The 13799-nt window shown below is 41.8% G+C and overlaps 1 protein-coding gene across 2 annotated transcripts in view; it reads left to right on the forward strand.

Annotated features, from left to right (window-relative positions):
• IRS1 (insulin receptor substrate 1) overlaps positions 1-9803 on the forward strand; it is a 44043-nt gene extending 34240 nt beyond the window's left edge. For both annotated transcript variants that reach the window (XM_069727544.1, XM_069727545.1), the window contains one exon: positions 8692-9803. In XM_069727544.1, coding sequence (XP_069583645.1) covers positions 8692-8696 — 5 coding nt within the window. In that variant the 3' untranslated portion in view covers positions 8697-9803. The remainder of the gene's footprint in view (positions 1-8691) is intronic.
• The last annotated feature ends 3996 nt before the right edge of the window (positions 9804-13799 follow it).

Below are 13799 nucleotides of genomic sequence, written 5' to 3' on the forward strand. Positions count from 1 at the left end.
ATTTAGGTTGAGCACTGCCTGTTCTAGTCGGCATAATCGAGACTTCTCCCCGGCACATGTGACACCGTAAGTAACTGATTTGTGCCACGGCTGCTCCGTCTGTCACACATGGTTTTCTTTTTTGTTTTTTTTTTAGTGCCTAATTATAATTAATGAACAGTTATAGGATATTTCCTTCCCCCTCCACTTATCATACTTCTGAGTGGTTTAAAAATAATGCATCTGTCACACTTGCGAGGCCACATGTGTGCTGGTGCCGGAGTGCGTCATATTCCCCCAGCTGGCAGCATTCCAGTTCTAGGGCTCCGGGGAAGCATTGGCTGCTGCCCTCCCACCCAGCGCCTGCTTAATTCCTACGTTAACTCATCCCAAGAGCATGTCAGCGCCAAAGTCAAACCTAGGAAAGCCCTGTCTTGTGATATCCTTAGTGATTATACTCTGCCCAGTGCTGTGGGCTTCTTCATCTGTTGTAGCTCCGTCTTGTTGGCGCCTCACCTCTTGTTTTACGCCAAGTATGGCAGGGAATAATCATCTTTACTTTTCAAATTAACTTAAAAGCAATGTATGTTTCTAGGAAAGCAGATATGGGTGAGCTATATAGGCTGGGGGTTGGTGATGAACAGAAGCTTGTATTTCCTCACCTCCTTCCTTTTGGTTTTTCTCTGTGCTGCAATTTCCTCCCAAGTACTGATATGTTATCTGATTCCTGAGGCAGTGATGTGCCTGTATGATAGGGAGACCAGGCTGTAAGCATCACTGCACGCTTTTGATAACTTTGTTAGGCTCTGTTCACATCTCGCATTTCGACTGTTGATGATATACATCAGGAGTGTTGTCCGAACTATAACTTCAATGCAACCATAGGCTACCATCTATTCGTGCTACCTTTTGGCATGCACCGTGCCAGTATGCCTCAACATACCTGACCATGTTGAGATATATATATATATATATATATATATGTTGCTAAGAAAATCCCCAAAATCATAAACGCCAGCATGTTAAACTGGTCTATATATGAAGAATATTCCTGCAGGCTGCTTTATTCCCAGTGTGCCCATCTATTGGAAAATTGGGTTAAAGGGAACCTGTCACCAGGTTTTCCCAATATAAAGTATGACCACCACCACTGAGGCCTCTTTTACAGCATTCTGGGAAGCTGTATGTAAGTGCATAGCACAAAAAATACCTCTTATTATAGAGACATACAGTCCGGCCCGATGGGCTTCTCTGGTCTTGATTTGGCGGCGGTGTGTATTATGGGGAAGGAGACAGTAGGTCGAGGGTTGCAGTAGCTCCGGAGGTGTTGAGGTGGCCGTGTGGTCTTTACAGGCTATAAGCTTCCTTGAAGAGGTGGGTTTTCAGGTTTCTTTTGAAGGATCCAAATGTGGTGGATAACCGGACATGTTGGGGCACAGAATTCCAGAGGATGGGGGATATTCGGGAGAAGTCTTGGAGGCGATATTCGGGAGAAGTCTTGGAGGCGATTGGGTGAGGAGCGAATAAGCGTGGAGGAAAGGAGGAAGTCTTGGGAGGACCGGAGATTACGTGAGGGAAGATATTGAGAGATTAGTTCGGAAATATACAGAGGAGAAGGGTTATGGATGGCTTTGTAGGTCAGTGTTAGTAGTTTAAACTGGATATGCTGGAAAATTGGGAACCAGTGAAGGTATTTGCAAAGAGGGGAAGCAGGTATACCCACCTGCAGGGTGGTCCAGTCCAATGGGCATTGCTGGTCTTCTTACGATCCCCGTCTTCCTGCTTGCTTCGCATGGATGAAGCATCCGCACAGTCTCCTCGGCATCGTTCTCCTGCACAATGCTGTATATCAGCCCTGAAAGGTGGTGGCCATATCTTTAAGCCCTGTCTGTGTATATAAGTCAAACATGTTATCGGCAGGTATAGCCAACATTAGTCTGCTGTTTGTAGGGGGCCGTTAGTCATCCCATTTTTTTACTATGCAATAAATATTTCCATGTCAAACATTGGCAAAACTTGTGTTTATGTTGCTAAGAAAATGCCCAAAATCATAAACGCCAGCATGTTAAACTGGTCTATATATGAAGAATATTCCTGCAGGCTGCTTTATTCCCAGTGTGCCCATCTATTGGAAAATTGGGTTAAAGGGAACCTGTCACCAGGTTTTCCCAATATAAAGTATGACCACCACCACTGAGGCCTCTTTTACAGCATTCTGGGAAGCTGTATGTAAGTGCATAGCACAAAAAATACCTCTTATTATAGAGACATACAGTCCGGCCCGATGGGCTTCTCTGGTCTTGATTTGGCGGCGCCTCCTCTCGTCCCACAATCTCCATCCTCCTGCCCTGCCTCATGTGGCTGACTGGTCCTACGTCATCCACGCAGTGTCCCCCAATTTCTTTCCTGCGCAGGCTTTCTTTACTCTTCCCTTCTGAGGTTAGAAAGCACTATAGTGATCATGCCCCTATTTTACTTCCAGGTCCTGATCGCACTTTGGCCATTCCGGGACAAGCGTACTACAGTATTTTGTTCTGCCCTCGGCATGGCAGAGAGAAGTGCGCCTCCGGAGCAGCGTGATGGGGAGACACTGTGCATTGCATATGATGTGTCATCCTAATGAAACAGTACAGGAGGACAGCGATTGTAGTAATAAAGGAGGCGCCAAATAAAGACCTGAAACGCCCACCGGATCAGACAGGACAGCACTGTATGTGCGTATAATAAAAGATCTACTATTGTAGAATGCTGTAAAAAGGCTTCACTTGATATTGGAAAAGCCTGGTGACACATTCCCTTTAAGGGCATTGTACTACTTCCACTTTAATTATGTAATCCCAGAACAGCTCAACCTTCATTAATGAAATACAACACGCTAATGAGAACCTAACCCCAAGTCCTGATCGATCTGGTTTTATTTGCTAAACATTGCTTTCCTAGTGTTTAGCAGCGTCTTCTCCCATAATGAGCATGGATGGCCCAACCAGCGTCAACCAGTTTCTCAGGCCTGAAGCAAAATCGCCTGCATCCATAGGTGTAAGCCCAGGTACGGGGACACTGGTTGCGCCTTTGATCTGTGGCCGTATTTCAGTCTATCCAGATCTAGTCCTGAATATAGATTCTAGTCGTGGCACATTAACTTTTACAACTACAGGCGCTTTCTCTGTCACATGCCTACAGCCCCTTAAGCGTCTGCTTTGCCTTTCTTGCTTCTTTGTGTATGGAAAGCTGTTAGGTTACATATTTGGGCCATGAGAACGTTGATGATAAATGCGGTGATTTGCTGTAGCCGTTTGAGACCACGGAGTAATAAGAGTCTCTCATGATGTTCTTTTCCTTTGCATATTTTGGTCCTGGTACAAATACTTTTCAGATGTGAGTTACAGCGCCAGATGGCATTCAGGGACACCTAACGTGGGTCTTTTGTGAGATTTGTATATATATATGGATCTGGCAGATTATTAATCAGTCGGGGGGTTGGTGGTCTCCATACTGACACAGTGATGTCATGTCACCCAGAACTCCTTTGTGTTTCAGTAATTAAAATGTTATCGTTTTTGTAATTTTTAATTATTTGATCTAGTGAAGTAATTTGGTGTAATACCGCTGTCGGGAAATAAAACATTTATACTTTGACGTAATCACTATGAATAACTATAATTGCCCCCACGTGTCGGGCTGTCCTGTGCCACGCTGCTTCTCTGTGTCTTACATATGGTGAATGGGCGCAGTGGTGCTTCGGTGGGCTACTACTTGAGGCCACAATATACTGATCTTTCCAGTTTAGTTGTCTCGTTTCAATTATAATGATTGACCAGCACGTGATCTATTAACGCTTTACAGAAACCATTGCGATGTACAATAGCCGGTAATGGCTGTTGTTGCTAGGCACTGTTGCTAGGGAACACTGATCATCCTAATTTGGCAGGGAGAGGTTTTCAGTTATGGCTGTGCGGTTCGATCTGATGGAAATGTCCATGCGATCTCCTTTCACTACCTTGATGGCCATCATGGTGCAACAGTAACAGCGTGGCTGCAGTAATGAGCCCATTAGAATATTCCAGTAGCTTGGTTTTTTATTTAGTTATTTATTTTTTTCCACCCAGACAATTGAAGTGCTTGTCCGGCATTACAAAAACATTACTGATTCCATTTAGAGGTTGTGTGTGATACTTCTACCATACCATTTTAATAAACCGGACCAACCCTATAGACAGGGCTTGGGATGTTTCTGGCAGCCATGCTTGTCGAATTCTGGTCAGACCCTTTCGGTCTGTATCAAATGTGTAGGTGGAATGTAAATAAGACAGTTTCCATTACTGACAGCAAGTGGAGATCCTAAAACTTAATCTTTTGAATCATGACGGTCTATAAAATCCAGTTTAATTGCTGTGTAAGTGAAAGGGGATGTCCGCATTATACTCCCCGCCCGCATTTGCGGTGCTTGCTGATTTGTCGTTGCTCCCTGTCCCGGTACCCCCATTATATTCTGCTGCCAGCGTGTATTCCATGGCAGCCTTACAAATGAATGGGCGTTCATGTAATACAATTGCCAAAATCTGCCAAAATGGGAGCTGCTTTCCCCTCTGTCTCACAGAACAGGTGACCCCTTTGAAGTTCTTGTCGAAAGGACCGTTTTTTTTTCTCATAACAGTCATTTATCCACAATGTTGTGTGCCGTTTTGTGCTAAGCCTTCATTGTCTGGCAGATTGTGTGACCAAAATCCTAATTGTACGCCTCCTTCGCCTTCTGGAATGGCCGCGTTATTAGGCAGTGCCCAGAATAAGGCTTCCACATATGGAAACGGAACTTTAATGATCACTTTTGCAAGACTTTCAAAGATGGCTAGATGAAACCAGACATGACGTCTTTCCTCGTCCTCATTAGTTGTTTCTCTGAATTATGGGGCATAACAGGGATCTGGATTAAACATGCAAGTACGCTGAATGTATTCCTCCTAGGAACAGCCGTCTACCAGCCTAAGCATTGCATTATCTTGGCTCAGGAGGTTTCCCTCTGCATAGAAGATTCATCTAGGTATAATAAGCGGAGTAAAGCACGAGAGCGTTCCGTGTGTTCAAATATATGTAATGGAAGTAAAAAAAAAAAGGAAAAATCATACAAACAAAAGCCTGGCAATATGGAGTAGATGTGGCAGTGTCTTGATTTGTCCGCAGGGGGGCAGCCATATTGAAATGCTTGATATTTGCTTATCCTGTGTGAAACATTTTGATGTTGTTTTTATGTTTGCATGTCGTCACAGGATATGGTAAATCATTTAAGGTCTGGCACATTTTCCTTGTGCTTTTTCCAGAAATGCATACCAAACGCATTACATGGAAGTTTCTAGCCGTCTGGGATCCAGCGCTGCTAGCAGAAAGCAAATTTATCGACAGCTTTGCTGTATATTTCACTTTGCAAAAGTTGCAAATGAGCCCAGCGCTAGGGTTTTGCACCTAGAGCAAACGGTCAGCGAGGGGTTATCGAGTTCATAGATTGCACTAGCATTTGAACTGCAAGCTAAGCATTGGCAACCTTGTTTAGCATGTGAGCAGCTTAAAAGATTTAGTAGATTCCTCCTTTGATGCCACAGGTTTCTCTGGAGCTCTATACAGAGGCCACATAGTGTGGTCAGGAGGCGCAGAGCCTGTAGCCCGTACCGCTTGCAGAAAATTAGGACAAAAAACCTAGAATGGGAGAGTAACAAGGACTCCCTTACACAGTGATCACATGTTATAGCATGCGTTCAATGGCTCATCTGGGGCTTGCGTCTGAAAAACAGGATTCTGGTGTACGTGCTGATGGGGTCATTGACTACGATGATGCAGAAGGAGCATCTGTGCATCATTTTCAGCCATATATGCCTATTGTTGGTGGGCACCAAGACGTAGTAGACTGCCATCTTGCTTCCAGCCTCAACTAGGTGTATGCAGAGTGGAAAATGTTGGGTAAGACGTGATGGGTACTAATAAAATATAAATGCATAAAGTGCAAAACTTTGCATCTTGATAAGCTCACCTGGTGGGCTGTGCTTGCAAGACGTGGCAAGGAGTGAAGTGCAGCTAGCTCACCTGGTGGGCTATGCTGGCAGACGTGGCAAGGAGTGAAGTGCAGCTTCTAGCATAGTCTGAAATAATTGTCTCTGGCCCATAGCATGGATGATAATCCTTCCTATATATCTACAGAATACATTTCAGAATACATTTTAGCCTTCTGATCGTGCACTCCGCCTCCTAGCCTACAGGTGTTTTAATTACAGCAGGTCCAATACCCCTCCACAGAGAGAGAGAATTTTAGTCTAGGAAGAGGTTTCACATGCACCCATTCAGATGGAGACGTTTATTCTCAGTTTAGGACCTGGTATAAGAGAGATGCCGTAAAGGGGCTACCAGGTACACATAAAATTGGCCATTTTTATGCGCTAAACGCTCTCATTTTTCATATTTCTAGTGCAGTAATGCAGTTCAAATTTCGTATTTCAAGTTTACATGTTTTAGCGCTGCAGTGTGCTGCCTTATTTACTTAACTATATATCTACAGAAGTAATTTCTTATTTGGTAATGACAGTAATTTACACTTCAAAGGAAATAAGATTTGTCAATCTCCTTGAAACACACCTTAGAGCAGATGTGAAACACAAGACTGATGCCGAATCCCCCGTCATTGTTGCCTTCTTTTACTTGTTTCCTCTTGCCAGGAAGGCTTGAGTAAGCTAGCAAAAAAGTGCAGCCCAACCACAAAGCTGCATTATCGGGGACTCCAGCTATGGCTGGCGGTAAGTAGGAAATAGATTAAATGCAGGTTTCCCCTGCTCCTAAGCTGCCAGCGCTGATGTCAGTGACATTATATGATCCTGCGCTGAGCTCACTGTAGCCCGAGATCCCCTGCACTAGGCCATTTGCGTGGAGCGTTGCTTTATAGGTTGTTAAGGAAATACTGACTGTTGTTGATGAGAAACAATGGTGAGCCCAGACACAGATCTCAGCTCGGCGTTCAGCACTCGCCGTCTCTTCCCCTGATACGTCCATGATGAGCGGCACAGACTGCATTCATTGCATCATGTGGAAATCTTGAGGGTTTTTTCTGACACATTTGTGGATGTTTAAAAAGACATAAAATTACTTTTCTATTTCTCATGTGTGCAAATGAAACCTGCGTTACTGTGGGTGATAAATGTTCCTTCATCACCTGTAACACCGTGGTATAATCGTAGCATTATCCTGCACCATCAAGGTCGCTCTCCTTTTTTTCTTTATAAAAGTCTCCAGCTGGCACTTACCAGAATTATGTTTTTTTTTAACCAGGTGTAAATTGGGCTAGTCTCCTGAATCTGGCTGTTTTTTTTTTTTTTTTTCTCTGCCTCTCCATTTTTTTTTTTCCCCGATACAGCTCCTTTTCAGTGTATATACATCTAGTCTTGTTGTCCAAGTGGGTGTAATCATCAACACAGTTTTGAAATCCACACTCTTGTCTGACATACTCCCCCTTACCCTGGCCATAGAAACTAATATGGATGAACAAATCGAGGGTAGCTCCACATAGGGTGAGTTGGCAGCATGTGTTGCATCCAGATGTGACGGATTCGCCACAGATTGACTGAGGTGAAATCTGTGGTGAACATTCATTAGATAAATGGAAATGCTGCAATTTCTAGAATCCATGTCACTTGCCTGTAATTAAAGATGAGCAAATTTGATCAGGTCCCTGCTTATTCGGCAAGCTGTAGCGCTTACCGAAGAAGCTGCAGCGAGAACCTGGATTGCTCCGGCTGATCAGCTGTCTGGCTCCACAGCTGCATGTGTTGCGGCTGTGTCAGTCACAACGCATTCATGGAGAGCCCAGCAAACTGGTTCTCCAATGATGTGCCGTGACTGTCCCATAGCCGCGACACATGCAGCTCTGAAGCCGGACAGCTGATCAGCCGGAGCGATCCAGGAAGCCGGGTTCCCTCTGCATCTTATTCGGTAAGCGCTATAGCTTGCCGAATAAGCCCTGACCCAATAAAATTCGCTCATGTCTACCTGTGATCCTCTGTGGATTTAACTTGACTGAATCTGCAGGTTACTTCCATCATGTGCAGATCTACCGTAAGGTCAGGTTCACACGTTCAGTATTTGGTCAGTATTTCACATCCGTATTTGTAAACCAAAACCAGGAGTGAAACAATCGGAGGAAAAGTAAAACAGAAACACGTCACCACTTCTGTATTTGGTCAGTATTTATAAGCCAAAACCAGGAGTAGGTGAACAATGCAGAACGTGTGAACATGGCCTAAAGAGGTTTTCTATCAAGTTGATAAACTGATCCATGATGATGAAGGATCTCTGTCAGCAAAATGGTGACAATGTACATCAGTGTTTCCCAAACTCCAGTCCTCACGGACCCCACAAGTCATGTTCTCAGGATTTCCTTAGTATTGCACTTGTGGTGGAAGTTTCATCAAGCCCTCCGGAATTCTCTCTGTGCAACACAATGGAAATCCTGAAAACATGACCTGTGGGATCCGTGAGGACTGGAGTTTGGGAAACACTGATGTACATAGTCACTCTCCCATCATGATCGGGTGATGAAGAAGGACTTGGACATCCCATTTTTTTTTAGATATTTTGTTTTTGCTTGTCATTCACTTTTTGTTCCTGTTTTATTAAAGTTGATGATGTTCCTTGGATGGTAAATTAATATATTCATATTTGTGCATTTTCTTCCTCCAGAATAACAACCTCTACAACCTCAGCAAGATACCCGTTCAATCTCAAGGGATTATGGACTCTCAGTAGCCTCCACACATCACAACCAGGACCTCACATCCTCCTCTTCAATAAATGGTACGCTGCATCCACTTCACTTTGTTTACTACACACGCAAACCTCAGGAGTCAGCTGACTGAACCGCACCTTCTCTGTTGTGCCAAGCAAAAAGCACTGTGACGTCTGGACAGAAGCAATCTGCTCCTTCTTCTACATCCGTGGAGACCACCTCAGTGATCCGATCGTCCCCGCACCTGCTCACGGTGCGCCCGGACTTGCATCCTCGCACATTGTTCTCAATTCATTCAATTTAATTTGCTGCTGAAAATTTCGAGAACGAAAAACTGTATTACAAATCATTGGTGTAAATTATTAAGTACGAGAAAAAAACTGTTAATAATGATTGATGAGAATTAAATATTTAACATAGGTTTTGATTTATACAATTTTTTTTTTTTTTGTTAGAGCCCATTTTTACTTGGGCATTTGAGGTATTCTGTTATAAACAGACTTTGGATAATTGATTGCTAAAATATGGCTAATAAAATAAGTAGGGTACTATTCTCCTTTCTAAGAAACAAAGCAAGTCCTAGATTGTAAGGACTCTTTTATTTTGGGTCCTTTATTTAGCTTCACGTGTAATATAAGTGTATGTAAAAAAAAAAAAAATACATCCGCACTCCCAGCAGTGATGTGCTTTAACTCTTTCTGTGCCAGATAGGGCCATGGTTTTTCTAAGATATTTTATCAGAACTGATGACCCTAAACATGCTACTCACAGGTGTAAAAGATTTAAAAAAAAAAAAAAAAAAACTTTTTTTTTTTTTTTTTTTTTGTTTTGTTTTTTTTCACTGCACAGGTACAAGAAAATATATATATGAAATCTAGAGTCTTCCATTGTATATAATGTAAAAGAAATAAATAAACATGAAATAATAAAAAAAAAAAAAAAATTAAAAGGGAATAAAATTGAAATTTGGCTGAACTCTTTAAATGAAACTCCCTGGAATGAGCAATGTGGTTGTTTGTAAATTCTGGAAAATCTTTCTATATGTAATAAACTAGATACTGTTTAATTTTTTTTTGGTACATGATTTGTATGTTTATTTTCTTAAAGTATAAGCATTTGTTATATGTACAAAGTCGAAACCATTGATACAGAAGTAAAGGTGCTCATACCATTTATGGAGCGGTCAACAGCGACCTCTCTCGAATGTCCATACACATGAGCGTCAGGCTGAGGCTTCATGTCTTGTGAGTCGCTTCTGGACTTTTGTGGTAGCAGATTATATGCCTGATTAGACATTTTAGTTCACAATATCCGATCCTGTTCTTCCCTGATATTTGTCAAGGGAAAGTAGGGAGGTTCCGTCACATCAGATGTTGTCTTATCACGTTAACCCCTTAACGACCGCCGATACGCTTTTTAGTGACAGCAGTTAAGGGCACTTAAGCCTCAGCGCCACTTTTTAATGGCGCTGAGAAATAAGTGTATAGCGCTCCCCAGAGTTGGAATTTCTCCGGGATCTCGGCTACCGCGTGTAACTGAAACCCGGAGAGCATGATTCGGGTCGGTTTTTACTGACCTGTGTCTTGTGATCGCTGTTAAAAGCGGAATAACGGCAATCGCAAAAAAAGGCAGATTTCCTGTTTAATTTCTCTCTCCTCTGATGTGATCACATATCAGAGGAGAGAGAAATGGGGTCCCACGATTCCTCAACCTCTCCCCCGGTACCTCCAGTGCTCCCGCGTCCCCCTATGAAGGCCACCGGCGTGTTTTTCTTCTGGGAAGAAAATGGCACTGAGCATGCGCCCGCCGAGGTCTGCCGGCTGGCAACAATAGGAAATTTTTCCTATTGGTTCATTTTGATCACTGTGATGGCGTCTATCACAATGATGTAAATAACACCCCCCTTTATCACCCCCTTAATTAGGGAAAAATAATTAAAAAAATATATTTATTTCCTTTAGGGTTGGCCTAAAGTTAGGGTTAGCCTAAATTTAGGGTTGGGGTGTGTTTGGGTTAGGGTTGTGGTTAGGGTTATGGTTGGAGTTAGAATTTTTGGAGTTCGACTGTTGGGTACATCAGGGGGGTCTCCAAACGCGACATGGCGCCACCTTTGATCCCATCCAATTTTGTGTTCAAAAAGCCAAACTGTGCTCCCACCCTTCTGAGCCCTGCCATGTGCCAAAACAGTTGCTTTCCCCAACATACTGGGTATTGGCATACTCAGGAGAAATTGACCACGAGATTTGTTGTCCAATTTCTCCTGATACCCTTGTGAAAATAAAAAAAAATTGGTTCCAAAGAAAAATTTTTGTGAAAAAAGTTAAAATGTTCATTTTTTTATTTCACAATGCTTTAGTTCTCGTGAAGCACCTAAAGGCTAATAAACTTCTTGAATGTGGTTTTGCGTACCTTGAGGGGTGCAGTTTTTAGAATGGTGCCACTTGGTATTTTCTGTTATATTGACCCTTCAAACTTACTTCAAATGTGAGGTGGTCCCTAAAAAAAAAAAAAAAAGTTCTGCAAATTTTGTTGGAAAAATGAGATCGTTGGTCAATTTTTAACCCTTATAACATCCTAGCAAAAAAATTGTTTCCAAAATTGTGGTGATGCAAAGTAGACATGTGGGAAATGTTATTTATTAAGTATTTTGTGTGACCCCACTATCTGATTTAGGCTATGTGCACACAATGCGGATTTTGCTGCGGATCCGCAGCAGTTTCCCATGAGTTTACATTACAATGTAAACCTATGGGAAACAGAAAACGCGGTGCCCATGCTGCGGAAAAATACGCACGGAAACGCAGCGGTTTACATTCCGCAGCATGTCACTTCTTTCTGCGGATTCCGCAGCGGTTTTACACCTGCTCCAATAGAAAACCGCAGGTGTAAAACCGCTGTGAAATCCGCACAAAAACCGCTGTAAATCAACGATAAATCTGCAGCAAAAACGCAGCGTTTTTACCCTGCAGATTTATCTAATCCGCTGCGGAAAAATCCGCAGAGGACCATTCTGCGTGTGCACATAGCCTTAAGGTTACAAAAATTAAAAGTTTGAAAATTGCTAAATTCTCTAAATTATTGCCAAATTTCCGTCTTTTTCATAAATAAGCGCAAGTTATATGAAAGAAATTTTACCACTAACATGAAGCACAATATGTCACAAAAAACAGTCTCAGAATCAGTGGGATACGTTGAAGAGTTCCAGAGTTATACCCACATAAAGTGACAGTGGTCATAATTGTAAAAATTGGCCTGGTCAGTAAGTACCAAACTTGCTCTGTCACTAAGGGGTTAAAGTTGGCCAAACCCACCACTATTTAGGCATTAAGAAGATTTAATAGAGTTTCATGGGCACATATTTCAGTTATTCAGTTTCTTAAAGGGGTTTTCCATCTTTGGGGACAACGTCTGGGGATAATGTTTTTGCAATTGGTCTTCATTTAAAAAAATTGCACCATTTGACTGGAACAGGATCTTTTGTCTCCTTCACATTCAAATTTAATGTGATCTGTGGTCATTAGTAAGCCGAGAGGTCAAAAACGAAGTTTTCTAGACGAAACCATGTACAGAAACTTTCTTTCTTTGAGTTTTGTTTTTCGCTTCCTGAGTTACTATTTTGAAGACTTTTTCAAGAGGTTTTGATGAGTTGTTTCCTGAAGCCTGTTGCAGCTTTTTTATTGGACATTACTCTAGTTTGAGGATTTTCCATCAGAGGACAATTCAAAGAAGTGACATGTACATTTTTTTTTTATTCCTCCCACCAGACCAGGAGTTCTTCATGACCTGAAGTGAAAGAAAAATGCTTTAAAGACCGATCCTATGATCAGCAAAGTGTTGTTACTGTTGAAATTAAGGGAAGAGTCCTTACAGAATTTTTTTTAGAGCAGACTCGCTCTCAAAAACTCCATATGCACATACCCGAAGAGTATTTTCACGCATTTTTTTACTGTGTTTTGAAGCATTTTCAGAGTGAATCCGCCCAAAGAATATGCCTGAAAAAATTTTCCGAGCACACCTGAAAAATTTATTCATTTCTACTGTAAGACAACTTTTACATACCATACATTGTCAGTTAAGCGTTGTTTAACAAGGCTATGTTCCAACAGAGAGTTTTTGGTAAGTTTTTAACTTTAGTTTACTTTTTTCCAAAAATGCGCATTTTACTTAATGGGTGCAGAAAATCTGCAACATCAAAGGCTCATCATGAGAACTTGGCCTTAAGGTTTCCAAAACGCCAATTGGTTAAAAGTGAGCAAAGTAGTCTTAGGGCATTTTCCATTATGAAGCCGCTCCACACTTTACAATACAATGGGAAGGCGAAAAAGAACACCCTGAAGATGTCTAGGTTATTTTTTTTTATGCATTTTGTAAACCTTTATGTCTCCACAATTGCTTATGTTTTATGAATTGCCTAATGTATCATGTCAAAAGTTTCTGAAAATAGCCCCCCAAAAAAGCCAAAGAAAAATGTATATATAAAGTAGTCAATTCTTGAAGCCGTTTCCACCAAAAATAAATAAATAACCTTGTTTTTGCCATCCTGAAAGTTTGTGGACAAACTAAATTACAACCCCTTCCTGTTCTGGAATTTCAGTTAACTCCTTGTGTAGCCAGCAATACAAAGTGCACCAAAGGTTATAAAAGACAATCGGTGTAACATTTTTAATGAAACTCAGTTGTAAAAATTATTTTTATGACGAAATATGTCTTTATGTAAAAAGGAAATTATCCTCAATGGTGGACATTGACTTTTAAAGACACATAACTTTGATGTAAAATCTACATATGTGCCATACCAACATTTTTTGTAGTACGGTACATCTCCCACCTTATTCTTTCCATACCTTGCACATGAACCCCAATTAATATCTTAAGACAACCAAATGTTCTGAAAGCTTACACCTCAATTTTTCCTAATGGTAATTCTCACAGCTAGTAATCGCACATTGGTGGCATGCTGCACTTCTGGCATACTGATAAAATGGTAGCAGCAGCATATTAGTAACACTATGACAGCTGAACCATACTATTTTGCCAGTCACATACCAGTGTCCTTCACGGT

This window comes from Ranitomeya imitator, chromosome 5 (genome assembly GCF_032444005.1).
Source record: "Ranitomeya imitator isolate aRanImi1 chromosome 5, aRanImi1.pri, whole genome shotgun sequence".
Lineage (NCBI taxonomy): Eukaryota > Metazoa > Chordata > Amphibia > Anura > Dendrobatidae > Ranitomeya > Ranitomeya imitator.